Source organism: Sminthopsis crassicaudata, chromosome 5, assembly GCF_048593235.1.
Source record: "Sminthopsis crassicaudata isolate SCR6 chromosome 5, ASM4859323v1, whole genome shotgun sequence".
Taxonomy (NCBI): Eukaryota; Metazoa; Chordata; class Mammalia; order Dasyuromorphia; family Dasyuridae; genus Sminthopsis; species Sminthopsis crassicaudata.
Genome location: NC_133621.1, coordinates 232,381,062 through 232,403,539, shown reverse-complemented (window position 1 = coordinate 232,403,539; position 22,478 = coordinate 232,381,062). Strand labels below are relative to the sequence as shown.

Sequence of the window (22,478 nt, the reverse complement as noted above, 5' to 3'; positions counted from 1 at the left end):
TGCTATTTAGTTCATGAATGTTAGGTATTAATATTGTTTATGTAAGCAAAACATAGTTTCCTGGTTTTATTCATATCAGTTTTTACTCTTGCTTTGTCTGAGATCAAGATTACTATTCCTATGTAGTAGGAACAGTATCTTAAGGCCTTGACTTAGGCAGACTAGTCTAGTTTTTTAGTGTCTTCCAGATTTAATTGGCTCAGTGAACTAAGGCTTGGGCAACTGGTATAGATTTTTTTATTACCTGAGAACAAAAACAGGCAAGACACAAGGGGATGGAACTCTTCCTACAAGCTTTGGACTGAAGACTGGCAGAGGAAACCTGCAGGAAAATTCTATTCAACTGAGTCATCTGTAGTCCTAGTTCATTCTGAGCTTTCACATTCTTGTGTCTTTTTTCCAGCTCCATGTGACTTATATTAATCTCTTCTGTTACTTGGTCTTTTAATTTCTTTATATTTATAAAAATATAATTTTTCTGGTAAATTCTTATACATTCACATCCTTCTTTTTAAAACAAATTTATTCTTATGAGATTGGGTTTTTTTTATTTTGGCTAATTCTTTGTTTTTTTTTTGTAAATATTCAACCATTTCTAAGTTACCAGTTTTGTGCTACAGGTTAATCGAAGAAGATATTTTCTTTTTTTTTTTTTTTTTTTTTATTATATATATATTTTTTATAATATTATCCCTTGTATTCATTTTTACAAATTATCCCCCCCTCCCTCTATTCCCTCCCCCCCGATGACAGGCAATCCCATACATTTTACATGTGTTACAATATAGTCTAGGTACAATACATGTGTGTGAATATCATTTTCTTGTTGCACAATAAACATTAGAATCCGAAGGTACATGCAACCTGGGCAGACAGATATTAGTGCTAACAATTTACATTCACTTCCCAGTGTTACTTCTCTGGGTGTAGTTATTTCTGTCCATCATTGATCAACTGGAAGTGAGTTGGCTCTTCTTTATGTTGAAGATTTCCACTTCCATCAGAATACATCCTCATACAGTATTGTTGTTGAAGTGTACAGTGATCTTCTGGTTCTGCTCATTTCACTCAGCATCAGTTGATTTAAGTCTCTCCAGGCCTCTCTGTGTTCCTCCTGCTGGTCATTTCTTACAGAGCAATAATATTCCATAACCTGAAGAAGATATTTTCTAATAATTTGTTTTATTGGTTGTTAAAACACAATGCCATTTTTCCTTCTTATTGGAATTGTTTCCTTTTGTGTCTTCAGAATTTCTTTCTTAATCATCTCCTATTGCTTCTGGCCTAATTTACCCTATAGGGTTCAGGAGTTCAGGAGTTTTAAATCTGCTATATTTAAAAAAAAAAAAAAAAAACAAAACAACTTCATTCATCTATTTGTTTGCATACTATTAATATCTATTCTTCTCACTTCCCCTTCCCCCATATTTTTAAAAATATGCAAAACAAACACATTGGCCATATTTTAAAAATATGTCTTATTCTCCATATATTATCTCTCTGGCAGGGTGGTGTATAAAATTTTGTAGAGAGACAGATTTAGGCTTGACATAATGATGAAATTATTACTAATAAGGATTATCCAAAGCTGGAATGGGCTGCATGTTTTAGAATGTATGTGACTTGGTTCTCTTTCACTTGAAGTCTTGAAATATAGACTTGAGTTGATACTATAGAAGATATATTTAGGTGTGGATTGGATAATCTATAAACATTAACCAGTGAACTATGAGTCCTTTCTATCTAATATTCAGTGATTGTCTGGGAGCAATGATAGCTCATTATTCATATTGTTCAACAATTATATTTTTAAAAAGCCTTTTTATATATCTAATGCTCAACTAAATTTCAATTGTGTGTTTTTTCTTTCCCTTTTATTTATGTAAACAAATAGTTACATAATGTGTTGGAATCTTCTTCCCCCAGCCTTCTCCTTGTTTTTCTGAGCAAAAAGCTTGAAGAGAAAAAATAAAATAGAAAAACTTCTGGAGGGAAAAAACAGAGCTAGGCAGTCCAGTCCCCATATTTTACAAGAGAGGTGACAGATTGAGAGGGATTATAAATTGGCCAATGTCACCTAGCTAGTAAGTAGTGAGATTACCTTTTCTACTGGCAAATCCAGTGCTCTTTTTCCATTGTATAATGCTGACCTTTCTATATAGCTTTTGAGACTATTAGTCATCTTAATATTTTCTTTAGAATTTCTGAACATTATTTCTCTCGGGGATTTTTGTTTTTGTTTTTGTTTTTGTTTTTTTTTTAAATCCATCCTTTTCATGTTCTCTTAGCTAGATCTTCATTTTAGTCAAGCTAAATATGGGCGTTTTATAGGACCCTGTCCTTTATCTCCTGTATTCACTTTCCCTCTCCTTTCCTTATCCATCCTTTTCATGTTTTCTTAGCTAGATCTTCGTATGTGTTCCCTTTTCTCTGACATTGTCAGAACATGAGAGATATAGGTCTTCATCACCTCACACCTGGATTGTTTTAATAACCTACTGGTTAGTCAGCCTACTACAAGTATCTTCCTACTCTAGTCCCTTAGGTGATCTTCCTAAAGTTCAAGTCTAACTGATACATTGTTGGTGGAATTGTGAATACATCCAACCATTCTGGAGAGCAATTTGGAACTATGCTCAAAGAGTTATCAAACTCTGCATACCCTTTGATCCAGCAGCATTACTACTGGGCTTATATCCAGAAGAGCTTTTAAAGAAGGGAAAGGGACACACATGTGCAAAAAAATGTTTGTGGCAGCCCTCTTTGTAGTGGCCAGAAACTGGAAACTGAGTGGATGCTCATCAATTGGAGAATGGCTGAATAAATTGTGGTGTATGAATGTTATGGAATATTATTGTTCTGTAAGAAATGACCAACAGGATGATTTCAGAGTGGCCTGAAGAGACTTACATGAACCGATGCTGAGTGAAATGAGCAGGACCAGGAGATCATTATATATTTCAACAACAATACTATATGATGATCAGTTCTGATGGACGAGGCCATCTTCAACAATGAGAATGAACCAAATCGGTTCCAATAGAGCAGTAATGAACTGAACCAGCTACACCCAGCGAAAGAACTGTGGGAGATGACTATGAACCACTCATTCCCAATCCCTATATTTTTGTCTGCCTGCATTTTTTATTTCCTTCACAGGCTAATTGTACACTGTTTCAAAATCCGATTCTTTGTGTACAAGAAAATAACTATTTGGACATGTATACATATATTGTATTTAATTTATACTTTAATATATTTAACATGTATTGGTCAACCTGCCATGTGGGGGAAGGGATGGAGGGAAGCAGGGGAAAAGTTGAAACAAAAGTTTTGCAATTGTCAATGCTGGAAAATTGCCTATGCATAAAATTTTTGTAAAAATTAAAAAAAAAAAAACAAATTAATACAAAATGGCATAAGAAGCAGAAAAAACTTATAACAGTATTTAAAAAAAAAAAAAAGGCTATTTTGAAAAACTTAAAAAAAAAAAAGTTCAAGTCTGACAATTACTCTCCACTCCCTATCTACCAATAAACTTCCCTATTGCAGTAAATTCAATGTTCTCTTTCATTTCTAGAATCAAATATGAAATGTTCTGATGTTCCAAACCCATCATAAACTATCCTCTTATATCTTACTCCCTTTTACATATTCAGCAAACCAGTTACACTGGATTCCTTTTTGTTCCTTTACAAGACACTCCTGACTCCAGACATTTTCATTGATTTCTCCCCTCCCCCCCCCCTTGCTTGGAATGCCCTTCTTCTTCATCTCTACCTTTTGGCTTCCATGGCTTCTTTCAGATCCCAGCTAAAATCTTTTAAAGAAGCCTTTCCTAATCCCCCCTAATTCTAGCAGTCTTCTCTCTGTTGATATTTCCAGTTTATCCTGCCTATAGCTTGTTTGTGATTGTATTTGCCTTAGACTGTGAGGTTCTTAAAGATAGGAATTATTTTTATATCTCATTGCTTTGCACAGTGCCTGACACACAGGAGACACTAAATAAATGTTATGACTGATACAGTAAGGACAACTAAAGAGATGGTCGTGAAATAGATCTGCAAGATGTGGAATGAAAGTTTTAGTGGCCACATGGTCATGGGAATTTGTATTGTGTAGGGTGTGATAATTAGGAGAGAGAACCTATGTAATGAGAATGATTTTTATAAAATTGTCTAAATATTAATCCAGAAGTTCTATTTTTGGTGGGAGTAGGGATGGTGAAAGGAGAGGGGGTACACAAGGAGATCCTCCCATTAATCATATAGATTTTTACTTTGTGATAATTTAAAAAAATTGTTTAATTAAAGCTTGTAAGCATTTTGTCCATGGCTTTCAGTAACTTTATTACATGAAATAGCTTATTAGAACATTAACTAAGTTTCTTTTTCTCCCCTTCTAGAATCTAGCTGGGCAAAAAAGACAAAGGAGACATGAACTTCTGCAGTCAAGCTTCCTGACAAGAAGTTGATATATAGAAGGACAGATTAAACAGGAACTAGCGAGCAAAATTTCTGATAGCTGTAGCTGTCTTCATTATTGGCAAGTGGAATTTGCCATCTATAACCAGATTCCTATCGTATTATTTCAAGTTGAAGATAAGATCAACTTCCACAAACCAGACCTCATCTAAGACAAAGGGATATTTTTCTGCTCTGTTGTGGAAAGCAAAGAAATAACAATGTCGAAAAAACAAAATCAAAAGGGTAAGATTGCGTGTGGATATAACTTGTTCGAGATACATTTGATTCATATGAAATCCTGTAACTATTCAGAAATTACTCTATTTGTTACTGCTTTTTATTTTAATAATTGTACTTATGTAGTTCTATGATTTCATTTTTCTATTATTACTACTATGATTTTAGCAGAATAAGAACTACTTCTTAGCTTTCTGTGTGAAAATCAGGCCATAGTTCTTTATTTACTAATTGCCTGAAAATTATTGATTAGAATCTAAGAAAATCAGAAAAAATTCTACAGTGTTGGGTATATTCTGTTTTATCAAAGTGAGTTATTTCGCTATTAAATTGTAATGTAAGTTGGGGTATCAGAATCATTGGGAGTTTTGAAAATTATTTTTTAATTTGGAAATGAATAAGCATTGGTTAGAAGGATGGAGACAGGGTAACCACAAAAGAAAAGTTCTTGTTCTTGTACTGCTTATACTTGCAGATCTTGAGGTTTCTTTGGAAACAGGCAGTAGAGCAGGAAAGATGCATTAAAAAAAATTATCCTTTTGCTTTGCCCCTGGAATTATCTGTCCTTTTGCCCAGCAGGAGTCAGGCATCATTATGTCAAGTGTAGCTTTATGTGGAGTGAAAGGGTTTTGATCATCTATAATTCTTTACTAAAGTTTTTCTTGAATAGGTACATAAAGAAACTTTACATTGCTAAAAATTATTTCAGATTAAATAAGAAAATGATAGTGTGTATATTAAATTATATAGTGATTTATTTGACATTTGTTTTTTATTCATTCTGCATTTGAGCATCTGGTATTATTTATAAGATATGATGCCAAGTTCAATTTGAGCCATTACTTTACGTCCAGATCTTTGTGTTTGTAAGAAAGAATCTCCTTTAAATGTTAACTTTCTTATTTTCCACTTCATTTTTATTTTTTAAAAAAAGTATAATTTTTTTTTCAAAAAATTGCATTTGTTTTTGAAGAAATCTAACACATCAAATCTACTTTTTTGGTAATAATAGAAATGACAAAAAAAAAAAAAAAAACAAACCCTGATTTCTCTTTTATGATAGGATTTTACATATCCAGTATTGATTTTCTTACTCTCCTCCGTAATTTCCCACTCATTTCTAAATATTAGTCTTCCCTCCTCCTTTAAGCAATAAGACAGTCCTCTAATAAAAATTAAAAAAGGAAAGAGGAAGAAAAAGCAGTCCGCAAAACCAATCAGCTCACCAGTTGTATTTGACAATATATGAAATAGTTCTTATGTACATTTACAGTGAAAAGAAGATTTCTCTGATTATACTTAAACTTCATTCATTTTCAGATCATATAAGCCCCTCAGGTATCACTAATTTCTTCGTATTCATTGTTATAGTGCAGTGATAGTCTGTCCTGATTGTATAACCATAGTTTGCTTTGCCATTCCTCAGATGATGGGCATACACTTTGTTTCTGACTCTTCACTACCATAAAAAAGGAGAAACACTGAGTAAGGGTCCATTATTTTCTATATGGCTACATTGCAAAGAGTACCAATAAGGAAAGCCTTAGTTGCCTTACTACTGATCTAGATGGTCAGATAGATTCAAAGTTGATTTTTTTATTTACTCAATGTTTGTTTTCTATACTTGGCTAGTTCACTTTTACTGGGATGTTTACTAGCATATTAGTTAGAAATGAACAGGAATTATATACCTGCCTTGTATAAACTTTTGGATAGAACAAGCAAGTCTATACGTATAAATCATTTCAATGCATTAACTGAGAACCAAAAAATATGATATTCCTTAAACACTTTAAAGTCTCCATTATCTCACTAGGCTTATTTTCTCTCTCCATTGCTACAAAGTATTCCTTTTCATACTCTATGATTATTATTCCTGACTTCCAGAAAAAAGATCATATATGTCAGCTATCTGCCTTCCTGCAGGTCTTTTAACATTTTGTTGGTACCCATGCTGAGTGGCCCATTTTCTTTTCTGCACATAGGTTTTCTGAATGATATTCCTTACTGCATATATTGAATTTAAATAATTTTTAATTTGCCACAGCTTTTATGGTTTTTTATTTCTCCATTGCTTTTTGGGTCACCCACTATTTAAATTCTTCAAAGATTATGTTGTCCATTATGTTGTCTATATGTAACCATCCAGTCTCACTGGGAGAATTCTGGTGTTAAAAGACATTGTTTTGTATATGTGTCAGAACAGGTTGGGATCACTTAAAAACATTGCATGATTTTCCAAATGGAACCCAGTCCACTTTCTTCCTCCTTTTTAATTCTGGGCTTGACTCATTGTCCATCTTCATTGCCTGTCCAAGATTTATGTGGTGATAGACTAATTCATTGGAAAGAGTATGATATGGGGCAGCTAGGTAGCTAGGAGTCTCAGTGGATAGAGCATCAGCCCTGAAGTCAGGAGGACCTGAGTTTGACATTTAACACTTCCTAGCTGTGTGACCCTGGGCAAGTTGTTTAACCCTAATTGCCTCAGCCAAAAAAAAAAAAAAAAAAAAAAAAAAAAAGGAAAAGGAGAATATGATTAAATATATAAAATATCACAATCTTGTCTTTCCAGCCCACTTATTTATAATGTTATAAACTTGTCCACCCATTTATATAATGAGGAAATTACTCTTTTGCTTTAGATTCTTTGAGGAATATATCAAAGCTATAACTATTTTAGCAACTAGTTTGTTATGTATCCCAATTATATGATGATAATAATAATAGTAAGATAATAATCTATAACTATTTAATCTCTCTTTTCCCCAAGATTTTTAAATTTCCACTGGTATGTAGTGTTATAAAACAGATAAAAACTTTGAAATTGATTCTTGCATAGATTGGGGCATACCTAGTTATTCGTTTAGAAGGCCTAGGTCATTGGTCATAATTTAAAAAAAAAAAAATGCGAATCAGTTCAACATTCTGACAAATTGGAACACTTTTGTCCCCATATAATCACATGTACTCCATTTGCTTTTTCCTTAGAATAGGCAAGAGGAAAGCTCAAAACTGTAATTCTTTATTGGATAGAGTACTGTGTTTTAGTGATAGACGTCATGAATGCTGTAACGTACTGTTGTCTCCAGAAGCTGCCGATCGCTCTCTGGGAGGAGATCTGCTGTGTCAACTCAAATTTCTGGGACAGATTCTTCTTCCTATAGAGAACCGTTGTCTGCTGTTAACTCTGGTCCAGAGTAGTGACTTCCCTTCCTGCAGAGAGCCTCAAGTCTGGCCTAGAGCAGAGACTCCCTATCTTTCGAGTGCCGCCTTCTTTTATCCTCCCAGAGAATGGGCGTGGGATAACGCAAAGGCTTCTGGGAAAAATTACTTCAACCAATGAATTTGCTCCTCCTAAGCATGCAAGCTCCTCCCCCAGGAGTTCACAAGTAAAACTCCCAGTAAAGGCCGGAACTAGAGAATTGTTAAGTACCGATTTAGCACTTAGTAAGAACCTAACAGAATGCAATGTATAAAATATAGAGTTTCAGAGTTAGAAAAGACCTCAGTGGTCATTTGAGCCAATCCATACCTAAAAAATTCACTTATTGCAACATACCCAGAAAGTGGTCATCCATTCTTTGCTTTGAAGACCTTCAGTGAGTGAAACCCACAACTCCAGTGTAACTCATTCTATTTTTGCTTACCTCTAATTGTTAGTAGGTTCATCCTCACATTAAGTCTAAATTTGGGAGCTAAAATCCAAAGATTGCTGTCTCTAGAATTAGAGAATTTTGTGTTCAAACCACACTTCTCACATTTCCTTGAGCAAGTCATACCCTTCCTGAATCATAGTTTTCTCATCTATACTTTTAAAATTTTTTTCCTATTCTAGATGCAGGAACTTATAATCATTCTTTCACATGATAAGCCTTCATATAATTGAAAGCAAATAATCTTGTTTCAAGTGAGTCTTTATTTCTCCAAGCTAAGCATTCCCAGGGTTCCTCCACCCATTCATAGATTCAAGGCCCCTCTATATCCTAGTTGTTCTTCTCTGGATCCTCTGAATAATAAACTTACTCCTTAAACAGCAGTATTCAGAATTAATGTAGTCCTCCAGTTTTGATTTGATTGTGGCAAAGTACAGAGGAATTTTCATTACTTATTTCTTAAATAAGGCTGTACAATACAGTCTGATGCATTCATTATTTTTTACTGCTTCATATTCCACTGTTGATTCATATAGAATTTGCAGCCCACTAAAAATCCCCATCTTTTTCAGACAAGCTATCATCTAATTTCCCTCATGCTACCTTATCAAGTTTATTTTTTAAACCTAAATTTAAATTTATCTGAATTAAATTTTATTTTATTAGATTCAACTCAGAGCTGTAGCCTGATCTTTTTAGATCCTGATTTTGTCATCGAGTATGCTATCTCTTCTATCTTTTTTTGCAGTCTGCAAGTGTAATGAGTATACCAGCTAAACCTTTATTTAGACATTGACAGAAATATTAGACAATGTAGGGCAAAGCAGAAACAATCTACTAGAGAGCTGATGAGTTGACTTTGAATGATTAACATCTACTTTTTAGGCCTAGTTATCCAGTTTTGTATCCTGCTACTTACAAGTTATTGATAAGTTATCAATATTGCAACATGAGAGTTGTATGCAATAAGAAGATATAGAGAGAAACAAGAGGTACATAAATACTACAGATTATCAAGAAATATTAGTTAAATAGAACATAAAAGTCTCTTTTGGACATCAGCAGTCATGAGAATTGCAAGGAATAAGTGATGGTAGAGAACTAGGCAGAGAGCTTTATAACCCTATTAAATGACAATTGAGATGAGATAGAGCAAAAGGAATGAGCTTCCTTGTTTCATGTGGCCCTTGACACTGGTGATTCTTCCTTTCATTTGTACAATGAATAAATTACTGCTCACTAACTCTTGCTTTCCTCACAGGAGTATATAGGATTGGGAGACAAGATACATCATCCATGAGAGCTAAAGTACAGTGGGAGATTGTATGATTTTGTCAAAAGGAGAAATATGGACATACAGTATGTATTCATTAGTAGAAAATCAGTTTAGTCTGGAGAAGATAAGACCTTTTTAGAGAGGTATCATTTGGTTAGGATTTGGGAGGATAGGTAGGATTTGGACAGACAAATGACACATGGAATGACCTTCTGCTCAGAGATAGCATAAATAAAGCTTTAGTCCGAAATAAGTATGGTATTTTAGTGTACATTGAGATACTAGTTGAGTGAAAGGTTCTTAAAAGGGACTGGTCTGGTTCAGTTACAGAAGGTCATTAATGCTAAGTTTGAAACTTTGATTTTATCTTTAATGGCTGGAACTATTACAAAAATTTTAGTAGAAGTTGTGACATCAGGAAATTGGTACTTAAGAAATATGAATCAGACAGGGATGTATAGGATGAATTGTTAATTCATTGTTTTGTTTTTAGTCTTAATAATCCCTCTGATCTTTTAGCATTTCCCCATAAACAACTCTAAAATAATGCCTCAAATCAAATTTTGGAGTGACAGAAGCAATATTTTCCATCCCAAGACAACTTAAAAGATCGATAGGAGAGATCCATCTCACTGGGATGGTGGTTGGATGTGTATTGCTACAGGTTGTCTTACAGCACCAGCAGTGGGCCTTGGAGGCAGTTGCATTGATAACAGCACCAACTTCAGGAACTCTAAACCTGCTGATGGTGGTCAGGGTCAAATAGCTAGTAAGAAGGAGATTGCAGGGAACCCTTTGCTGGCCCTGTTGCATTACTTTTATGCAGTTCTAAGTCACAATCTGAGGGCCAAAAGAAGTAACACTTGTGGTCACAGGGGAGCTGGAGCCCTGATTAGGATCCAGGCCAGAGAAGACTCAGAAGGGAGTAGGGACAGTGGTCTCAATTCCAAGACAGAGGGGAATTGTGGCTACTGCAGAGAGGAGACCTGGTTACAGCCTCAGGGCCAGGAGGAATGCTAGCAAGGTCCCTTCCTGGATAAAGATCAGAATACAAGCCAGGATTATCTCAGCTCTTCTAGATCCTACCACCTTGAAGGCACTGAAATATGAAATATGTCCCCCGAGCTAGCTGTGAAAGTTCAGCATTAAGAAAGTTGGGAAGCTTGGGACGGTGCCTCCTCCACTCTAGGAGCAGATCTACCTTTAATATTAAGTTCAAAGTCAAGATATAGGATGTGAAAATGAGCGAACAACAAAAAGAGAACCTGACCAAAAGAGGTTACTATGATGACAGGGAAAATCAAGAAACAAGGGAAAATCAAGAAACAAACCTAGAAAACAAAATGTCAAAGTACCTGCAAGAAAAATCTCAAAAGAAAAACCTAACTACTAGAAGAACCCACTGGTTGGGGTCCTCAGCTAGTGCAGACCTGCTGACACCAGCTGGAGTCTGAGTACTTACCCACAATTATCATTGCCTCTATGACCTTCAGACATCTCTGGATATGACAGAATAGTCTGACACCACTATGCAGTTCAGAGAAATTTTATTCCTTGGTTACATCATCTTGTCTCTCCTTTCTGCTTCCTTTCTCTCCCTCTGCCATCCTGTACTTATACCCCTCTCATCTGCCCTTACCAACGTGCCCCAGCAACAAGTATGTGTTTAGCTTGTGTGTCCAGGAATTCAACTCCTGAGACGGTGGGGGCGATCTCGATTTGTTGCGTGCTTGGTGCCTGTCCTGATGTGTCTATGGGATGTGTACCCCGGACCTTTAGCCAGTGAGGCAGAACTCATACCCGAGGCCTCAACATCCATTCCCAAGAGTGAGCTGATCAAGATCCAACTAGCCAAAGACCACAAGGATCAAGTAACACAAGACTTGCCTTTCCAGACTTGTTGCCTATGCAAATGGGGCACTGTGTGCAAGGTACAAGATGAAGGGTCACAAGATTAATGCAGACTCTTGTTATTCTGTTCCCTACCACTCTTGTTGCTAGGTTCCCTAGCATCTCCCCCTTTTTGTTTTCTATGGAGGGGATGCCACTCAGCTGTCAGTCCTGCAAGGGACTGTCTTGAGAGAGAGAGAGAGAAAGCATCAGAAAATAGAAGATAAAAGCAACAGCAATACAATAAAAAAGACAATTAACAATAAAACGTGAGATAACCATAAGGGTATTGGCATTGTATGTTGATATATCCAATCAATAAAGCCATGAGAAGCATCATTAGGGAGGCTAAATTTTTTTTTTGCTAATATATTAATGTCAGCAACAAACTTTGCCAATTCTTGGATTTGATTAGAGCAAGTCCATGACCCAGCCATTTCAGTCTTCTCTTCCGCTCCCTCTTTTCTGTTGACTGGCGTGTTCTGGTCCTCCTTTTGCTCTTCTTGTTCTTGAGGCTCTAGAGTCTCAGGGAGTGGGTTGGCACCCACTGTCCAGCTTCATCAGGACCTGGAATGATATAAGCATACCCTACCACCCACGGCCCCTTCCATGATCCATCTGTAATGTCTTTCCACATCACTTGCCATTGTGTTGGAGCCATCCTGGTAGGGGGTGGAACCTGTGAATCCTTGTCCTGTGGCATAGCAAAGAAGCATAAAGCTGGTATAAGGGTATCAATAGCTGAAAATTGAAGAAAATTAAGTGTGTAGAGAGCGGCATCTAGTTGGGACTGAGTTAATTGTCCCATACCTCCACCTCCACCTCCCCCTTTTTGCTTTTGCAGCACGATCTTCAGCGTGCGGTTGGCATGCTCAACCACTGCCTAGCCTGTAGGGTTATATGGAAAGCCTGTGAGGTGTGGTGAATCCCAAATTCCTGTAAAAAAAGAGCAAAGCTTTTAGAGGAATATACGGGGCCATTGTCAGTTTTAAGGCATGATGGAGGGCCTGCAAAAGAGAAACAGTGATACAGATATGAGATGGTATGCCTGGTCTCCTCGCCTGGTTGAATAATTGCCCATAGGAAGCTGGAAAAGATATCTACTGTAATTGAATAAGCTGCTTGCCCCAATGGGTAACATCCATTTGCCAGAGGTCATTAGGATGGTCACCACGGGGATTCTGTGGAGAGGGAACTGAAGGAGGGGGACAGAAAGGAGCACATATATAACACACTGGCGAATTAACGTGGCCGCCTCCTCTCTGCTAAGACCGTACAATATTTGCAGGGATCTAGCAGATAGGTGATACTTCTCATGAGCAGCCTGAGCTGAAAAAGGAGGAGAATTTTTTTCTACTGATGAAGAATATAGCAAGAGTGTCTGCTGCTTGGTTGCCTGAAAAAGTTGGGACCAAGACCATCAGTATGAGATCGAACATGCATGATAAACACAGGAGAGATTCAGGCGAGAAGTGTTGATTGAGCTATTTGAAGCAAAAAAAGATATATTAGTATCTCTGGCTTCAGTGTAGGCAGAAGGCTGGCAAGAAGAGCTTTTACAGCATAAGCGCTATCTGAAACATTACATGCCTGAGGGAAGAATTCTAAAGCTTTAATTATAGCAAACAGTTCATTCTGTTGAGTAGTTTCATAAGAGGGGTGGAGAACCCATTGTTGATTGGTATCTGGGTATACTATCACAGCTTTCCCTGATTTGGTGGCATCAGTGAACATTGTTGGGCCCACAACTGGTTCTGTAGATATTATCTGAGGAGGGACCCAGAAGGGGGGCTGGTCATTTGATACAGATTATCAGAGGTAGGTTTAAAGCTTACAATGGACATTATGGAGGCCCACAACAAATTGTCTTGTGCAATAGCTAAAATGTGTTGTTCTGATATGGGAGCATGCACAATTGGGTAGGTCCCAGTTAGCCATAATGTCCTTTGTATGCAGGACCAAAGAAATTTAGCCAGCAAATCTGCCCAAGATATTATGACCTTCATGGCTCTTCGAGGGTACAATCAATCAATTGATAGGGTCCTCTCCTTGATGGAGCATGGCATACATGGGGGCATCTTTTTCTATGGTTAACTCAATTGGAAGGGTGGGATCTATACATGTGAGCCGTTTAGACCATAATTGTTGAATGGAATAAGGAACCTAGCAACAAGAGTGCTAGGAAACAGAATAACTAGAGACTGCATTAATCTTGGGACCCTTCATCTTGTACCTTGCACACAGTGCCCCATTTGCATAGGCAACAAGTCTGGAAAGGCAAGTCTTGTGTTACTTGACCCTTGTGGTCTTTGGCTAGTTGGATCTTGGTCAGCTCACTCTTGGGAATGGATGTTGAGGCCTCAGGTGTGAGTTCTGCCTCACTGGCTAAAGGTCCGGGGTACACATCCCATAGACACATCAGGACAGGCACCAAGCACGCAACAAATCGAGATCGCCCCCACCATCTCAGGAGTTGAGTTCCTGGATACACAAGCTAAACACATACTTGTTGCTGGGGCACGTTGATAAGGGCAGATGAGAGGGGTATAAGTACAGGATGGCAGAGGGAGAGAGAGGAAGCAGAAAGGAGAGAGAAGATGATGTAACCAAGAAATAAAGCTTCTCTGAACTACATTAGTGGTATCAGACTATTCTGTCATATCCAGAGATGTCTGAAGGTCATAGAGGCAATGATAATTGTGGGTAAGTGCTCAGACTCCAGCTAGTGTCAGCAGGTCTGCATTAGTTGTGCATCAAGCAATTCTCACTGTAATAGCTGAGGACCCCAACAACCCACAAAATGTTTTAAATATCAAATAAGAGAAGTAAAAGGAAAAACTGGGGGGGGCAATGTAAGACAATTAAGAAGAGAAATTAATAGTTTGGCAAAAAGAGATTTAAAAAAAAAAAAGTACTGAAGAAAATACCTTAAAAAAGAAAGAAAAAATTGGCCAAATGGTAAAAGCAGCACAAAAATTCATTGACGAGAACATCCTAAAAAGCAAAATTACCAAAAGGAAAAAGAAGAAAATAACTCTTAAAGAGCAAAATTGGCTAAATGGAAAAAAGCACAAAAGCTCACTGAAAAAAAATTTCATAAAAATTAGAATTCAACTGAAAGTTAATGACTCTGAAAAATCAAGAACCAATAAAACAAAATCAAAAGCATGGACAAATAGAAGAAAACGTGAAGTATTTCATTGGAAAGACATTTGACCTGAAAAATAGATTGAGAAGAGATAACTTATGAATTTTTGGACTGCTTGAAAGCCATGATCAGAAAAAGAACCTAGACATCATATTTTTCCCATTTCTTATTTAATATTTTTCTCTTCCCCCATGTAAAATAATTTCTTGCATTTGTTTTTAAAACTTTAAGTTCCAGATTCTCCCCCTTCCTCCCCACTCTTACCTCAGTTAAGTCAAACATGAAATTATGCAAAATATTTCCATAAATGTCATGTTCTGAAAGAAAACATAAGTTTCCCACTTTCTCCCCCCTCCCTGCAAAAAAAAAAAAAAAAAAAAAACCTCAAGAAAAATAAATATATGACATGACTTCTAACTTCTTCTAACTGCCCTAATAATAAGAAAGTTGTTATGAGTTGCAAATATCATCTTCCCATGTAGGAATGTAAAGATTAACCCTTTTAAATCCTTTATGATTTCCCTTTCCCAATTACCTCCTTATATTTCTTCTGAGTCCTGTATTTGAAAATCAGATTTTCTATTCAGTTCTGGTCTTTTCATCACAAATGATTGAAAAGTCTTCTATTTTATTGAATGTCTATCTTTTTCCCTGAAGAATCCCTCCTCCCCCCCGCCCTGAGGCTGGGGTTAAGTGACTTGCCCAGGGTCACACAGCTAGGAAGTGTTAAGTGTCAGAGCAGATTTGAACTCGGGTCCTCCTGAATTCAGAGCTGACGCTCTCTCCACTGCGCCACCTAGCTGCCCCATCCCTTGAAGAATTAAATAACTCTTGGTTGTAATCCTAGCTCCATCGTTCTCCAGAATATCATTTTCCAAGCCCTCCAATTCTTTAATATAGAAGCTCCTAAATTTTGTGTTATCCTGACTTTGGCACCACCATATTTGAATTGTTTCTTTCTTGATGCTTGCAGTATTTTCTTCTTGACCTGTGAGTTACAAAATTTGGCTGTAATATTTCTGGGAGTTTTCATCTTGGGATCTCTTTCAGGAAGTAATTGATGGATTCTTTTGATTTCTGCTTTACATTCCAGTTCTAGAATATTAGGACAGTTTTCCTTGATTATTTCTTGAAAGATGTCCAGGCTCCATTTTTTGATATGACTTTCTGGTGGACCAATAATTTTTAAGTCATCTCTTTTGGATCTTAGATCAATTGTTTTTCCATTGAGATATTTCACATTTTCTATTTTTTCATTCTTTTGGAGTTGTTTTATTGTATCTTGATTTCTCATAAAGTCATTAGCTTCCATTTGCTGAATTCTAATTTTTAAGGAATTATTTTTCTCTATGAGCTTTTATACCTCCTTTCCCATTTGGTCAATTTTGCTTTTTAAGGCATTCTTTTCCTCATTAGCTTTTTGCATTTCTTTTTGTATAATTTTCATTTCTCTTCACAATTTTTTTCTCTTCCTCTCTTAAACTTGATTTTCAAAATCCTTTTTGAGCTTTTCCATGGCCTGAGACCAATTCTTATTTTTTCTTGAAGGCTTTGGTGTATATATAGGAACTTTGACTTTTATTATCCTCGTCTCAGTGTTTTGACTTTCTTGTTATCTTAGTAACTTTCTGTAGTTAGAATCTTTTTTAGGTGTTTGCTCATTTCCCCAGTCTGTTACTTGACTTTTAACTCTTTGTTAAAGTATGGTTTTGTTTCTATGGTGGAGGGTATAATCTTCCAATCTTCAGGGGTTTTATACAGTTGTTTTCAAAGATTCTGCTAGGGACCTGATCATAAGTCCTCTTTTTCTGCCTTGGAGCTGTGAAGAGTTCCACCCCCCAGGGTTGTAAGTTCTAGTGTGCTAAAGCAACATAGACCTTCCTCCCTGATGAAGCCTCTGGTTGCTGCCAATGTTTAGTTTGCTGGTTTCCCAAGACCCTCTCATCTTAGTTAAGATAAGACTTTCCTACTGATTTTCCATGATTTTTTGGATGTCTCTGGGCTGGGAGGTCTGGAAACAGCCAGTTGTACTGCCACTAATTTAGAGGCCGCAGAGCTTGTTCCTGCTTTGCTGTCATCAAGTCCAGGGCTGGAGCTACACTGGTACAGTTTGCTAGGACTCCCACCCTAATGTCACAGACCTCTGCTGACCTTCTAAGTTGTCTTTGGCTTGGAAAATTGTTTTATTCATCTTTTCGTGTGTTCTAATGTCCTAAATTTTCTTTAGTATCATTAAAGGAATTTGGAGGGTTTGGGGGGAGGAGAACTATTGAAGTGGGAAAAGCACCCCAGATGGGACCGTGAGAAACATAATTTTGAAGTTCTGTAATTAGAAGTTTGTTACTGGATCTTCATGCCCTAATGTAGATGGTATTTTTACACCCCCAGATGTGTTGCCCTAAAAAACCTAAGACCTTGACAACTTGATTAACATAAAGAAATATTGTCTTATTGCCATCTGGGAATGGCATCCTTAGTGTGATAACCTTTGCCTTCTGTCTAGAATAGAAATTCCTTTTATTATGACAAATGTATCAAGAAACATTTTGATGTCTCTCTCTTCTTTCTATAAATATGTGGCCCTGAGACCACTCATTCGCTGAATCCCCTGTTCTGGTGGGGTTCATCACTAGCTATCAATAAACGCTCTAAAATTTTCATTATTTTGGCTGTCCTGTATTTTCTCTCATCTGGGCACTTCATTATGATTCCTTGCCTTTACTGTGCAATCTTGGCTCCATTAACCATAAATATTTCAGATAATTGGGGGAAATTGATTTAATATCCTCGATTCACAGGATAAAATAGAAATTTTTTTATTAATTTTATAATTATAGCTTTTTTTTTTTGACAGTACATATATGCATGGGTAATTTTTTACACCATTATCCTTTGCACTCACTTCTGTTCTGAATTTTCCCCTCCTTCCCTCCACCTCCTCCCCTAGATAGCAGGCAATCCCATACATGGTAAATATATTGTAGTATATCCTAGATACAATATATGTATGCAGAACCGAATTTTTTGTTGCACAGGAAGAATTGGATTCAGAAGGTAAAGATAACCTGGGAAGAAATCTTCAACAAAAATGCAAACAGTTTACACTCATTTCCCAGTGTTCCTTCTCTGGGTGTAGTTGATTCTGACTATCATTGATCAATTGGAACTGAATTAGATCTTCTCTTTGTTGAAGATATCCACTTCCATCATCCTTATACAGTATTGTTGTTGAAGTATATAATGATCTGGTTCTGCTCATTTCACTCAGCATCAGTTCATGTAAATCTCTCCAGGCCTTTCTGAAATCATCCTGCTGGTCATTTCTTACAGAACAATAATATTCCATAACATTCATATACCATAATTTACCCAACCATTCTCCAACTGATGGGCATCCATTCATTTTCCAGTTTTTAGCTACTACAAAAAGGGCTGCCACAAACATTTTGGCACATACAGGTAGGTCCCTTTCTTTTCTTTAGTATTTCTTTGGGATATAAGCCCAAAGTGTATGCATAGTTTGATAACTTTTTGAACATAGTTCCAAATCATTCTCCAGAATGGTTAGATTCTTTCACAACTCCACCAACAATGCATCAGTGTCCCAGTTTTCCCGCATCCCTCCAACATTCATCATTATTTGTTCCCGTCATCTTAGCCAATCTGACAGATGTGTAGTGGCATCTCAGACTTTGTCTTAATTTGCATTTCTCTGATCAGTAGTGATTTTGGAACACTTTCATATGAGTGGAAATAGTTTCAATTTCATCATCTGAAAATTGTCTGTTCCAATTATCTCACAAAACATGAAAGCGAGAGCTTTTAAAATAGAAGGGAATATGGGGAGGAAGGGAGCAATGCTTGAACCTTATTCATTAGATGGATCACAAGGGGAAAATGTACATACTCACTTATAAAAATCTTTCTTCTAGGGAAGTATGAGAAGGGAATAAGAGAAGGAGAGGGAAGGCTGTGATAGAAGGAAGGACAGATTAAAGGAATATAATGGTCAGAAACAAAATAGATTTTTGAAGAGGGACAAGGTAAAAAAGGTGAATGTAAGTATAGTTGACAGATATTAATGAGGTAGTAAAGTTTATGTTGAATGATCTTTGTTTCACAAAATGAGATTGGGTTATTTCTGAGATAGAAAGATAAATAATAGGACTCTAATCTTGAGAGTGGAGAAAGCTTAGAAAAATTGTTCTGAGAAATATGCTAGGTAATCAGTTAGATAAAGAAAAGTACTACTGAATAATAACTTAGACCCATTTCATTCCACAGATATTTATTGGGTGTTTTTTTGTGTAATGCACTTTGTGTAGGAAAAATATGTATAATTTTTTAAAATTTATTTTTGTGTGTAAACAATTGGGGCTAAGTGACTTGTGCAGGACCATATAGCTAGGAAGTATTAAGTATCTGAAGTCAGATTTGAACATTCTATAGATTATTGAGTGTTTTTTGTGTAATGCACCTTTCTATAGGAAAAATATATATAATTTTTAAAAAATTATTTTTGTGTGTGTGTGTGAGGCAATTGGGGCTAAGTGACTTGCCCCGGAGCCACATAGCTAAGAAGTATTAAAGTATCTAAAGTTGGATTTGAACTTCAGGACTCGTACTCTATTCATTACACTACCTAGCTGCCTTTAGTTCATAGCTTTTAAATAGAATTTAAATCAGGGAAATTCCAAGGAATTCCCAGGGAAATACATCTTAGATGTATTTCTTAATCTCTTGTGCTGTGTATCATAATACATGGCCGTAATACAATACTTTTTCTATATTTGAGAATTCTGGGACAGTTTTACCTTTTATATGACAACTTAACAGAGTTCATAATTTCTTCATTGGGGACAAGAGTTCCAGATCCTATCTAAATTTTTAAAAATGGAAAAATTTTGATGGTGGATTTTTTACAGCTTAAGGAAGATGCCCAAATTTTACAGGTTCACTTGGACATCTGACAACAATTTTTGTTATAACTTTGAGTGAAAAAATGAGCTTCATCAGTAAAAATGGCCTTTTTTCCCATCTTGAGCCTTTTTTTAAAAAAGCAAATTAGAATTATATGAAGGAAAAAAAATCCTTTTATGGGCAAAAGCACAAAGAACAATGGACTATGTTCTGAAGTTGTAATGTGGAGACACATTACAACTTCAGAACATAGTCCATTGTTACTTAGTATCTCCAAAAGGTTACAACAACAGTTCCAAAAAATAAAATAAAACACACTAGTATGCTTCAGGATCAATAAATGATTTCAGTAGTTAAAGGTCTATGAGAGTTTTGTTGTTTTAGCAACCAGTGGCTTTCGATATCTTCTTTCTCTGTCTTGCAGTTTGAGGGGTTAAGTATTTCCTTCCTGAAATAGCTGATGGAATTCAGAAAAATCTGAAAGGGAAGGAAGTTAAATTTTTTTTTTTTATCTGTAAGGATCATTTCATATGTAGGAGAACTAACCTCAGACTGATGAAAGATGACATTGAGACAGAAGACATTAGACATTAAAATCAATACTACTTCCACCTTACTATTCTCTGGAATCTGTTACTGAGAAGGTTTTTAAGAAGTAGGCTAACTCTACTATCCAATCAGCAGTCACAGAGGAGTTGGCAGAATTAATGCTGGAACCAGCATCTTTTTAAACAATGAGACCCTCAAAACTTCTTAGAGGTTAAATTTTTGCAATAGAAATCTTTTGGTGTGGCTGGACTGAGAAGAAGGGTGGGTAAGGTAGTATTTGATTGTTTGTCTGTGTCCTTAATAAAAACCCTGGCCCTTCCATCATGTTATACTTTGGAGGGGGGAGGAGAAGAATCATAATTCTATCCTAGAGTTTGGAAAGTTCCCTGTGCAAATGATAATTTAAAATCTGTCTGAAAAGGAGAAAAATAACATCCTTCAGAGTATAGCCAGGGAAACACTTAAAGGAGCCAAGAGCAAAGGAAAAAAATCAATCATCAGTAAAGAACATGTGCCACATGAAAGCAGAATTAACAAAGTCTCTTGAATGCCTGCATATCTGCTTTCATTGAAGATCTTTTTTTATTACAGCTTTTTATTTTTTAAAGTAGATGAAAAAATATTTTTCAATATTCACCTTTGCAAAACCTTGTGTTCCAAATTTTTTCCCTCCCCTAGGCAACAAGTAATCCAATATAGGTTAAACATGTGAAATATTTAAAACATATTTTCATATTTATCATGCTACACAAGAAAAATCAAGATTTTTTTTACATGTACAATCATTTTTTCTTTTTTATTCATTTTAATATTTTTGCCAGTTATATTTAAAACTTTTTTTATATTTGTTTTTAAAACTTTGAATTCGAGATCTTCTCCATTATTACCATATGCTTCAATCTGTATTCAGACATCAAACAATTCTGTATGGATAGGATTTTTCATCTTAAGTCCTTCAGAATAGTCATGAATCATTGTACATGTACTGTTGAGAACAGCAAAATCATTTATAGTTAATCATCCCAGAACATTGCTATTACTTTGCACATCATACATTTCACTTTGCTTGAGTTCATGGAAGAATTTCCAGGTTTTTCTGAAAGCATCTTGCTCATCATTTCCCATAGAGCAATAATATTCCATTATAATCATGTACCACAATTTATTCAGCCATTTTTCAGTTGAAGGGCATCCCCTCAATTTTCAGTTTTTTTATCTTGAGAAGAGAGCGGTTCTAAATATTTTTGTACATATAGAGTCTTTTTCTTTGGATTCATGCCTAGTAGTTAAAGGATATGCTTGATTTTATAGTGCTTTGGGCATAGTCATATCTTTTGATCATTTATTACTTGGGATATGCCGCTTATTTTTTATAAATTTGACTCAGTTCCCCATTTGAGAAATAAGGCCTTCTCAGAAAAAGTTGTGTCAAAAAAATTTTTTTATAATTATTATTGTTAACTATATCCCCTCCTTACTTAATCTGTTTTCTCTCTCACACCTTGTCCCTCCTCAAAAGAGTTTTACTACTGACCACTCCCTGTCACAGTATTCCCTCTTGTATCATTCTCCTGCCTTCCCGTGTCCCATTCCCTTTCTACTTTACTGTGATTTCTATATCTATAAAGAGTATGTATATTATATCCTCTTTGAGCCATTTGTGATGAAAATGAGGTTCTCTCACTCACCCTCTCCTCTCCTTTTCTTCCCCTCCACTGTAAAAGCTTTTTCTTGCCTTTTTAACGGCATATAATTCATATCATTCCACTTCTTACTTCTTCCTTCTCCTACTACATTCCTCTCTTGCTCCTTAATTTCATTTTATCCCTCATTGAAGATTTTTTTTAAGCTATTAGAGAATTATGGATGTTCTCTATTTTGATCCAGTCATCAACTCCATTCAGATGATGGAGTTAGGAAAACCAATTTATACAGTCATTATGTATGGAGAAAGTCTTTACTAATAACCTACCACATCTTGAATTCTAGTTTGGTCTTCAGCACAAAACTTATTAAAAGAAAGAATTTTCTCAGATTTCAAATTTTAAACTATTAAAGATATAATTTCAGAATGGTGTATTTTTGGAGAATTATGTAAGGCAAACATCTCAGTCATGAATTACGCCAAGATAGTATTTGTATCTTTTTACATTCTGTTTTGCTTCCCTTGCTTCTTTTTATATTGTTTATTCCCTTTTTTCGAGATCTATTTTTTAAAATATAAAATTAAAACCTATGCTGTAAATGTTCTGAACCACATTTCTACTTTAAGTATAAAATACTTTTATCAGCATTGATTTATGTTTTTTTCATTGTGTATAGATTTAATCCTACCA

General features: G+C 35.9%; 1 protein-coding gene across 2 annotated transcripts in view; it reads left to right on the top strand.

The window, feature by feature from the left end:
- Positions 1-22,478, top strand: part of SPATS2 (spermatogenesis associated serine rich 2) — a 171,539-nt gene that overhangs the window by 49,130 nt on the left and 99,931 nt on the right. For both annotated transcript variants that reach the window (XM_074270471.1, XM_074270470.1), the window contains exon 2: positions 4,406-4,709. In XM_074270471.1, the coding sequence (XP_074126572.1) occupies positions 4,685-4,709 (25 nt within the window). In that variant the 5' untranslated portion in view covers positions 4,406-4,684. The remainder of the gene's footprint in view (positions 1-4,405; positions 4,710-22,478) is intronic.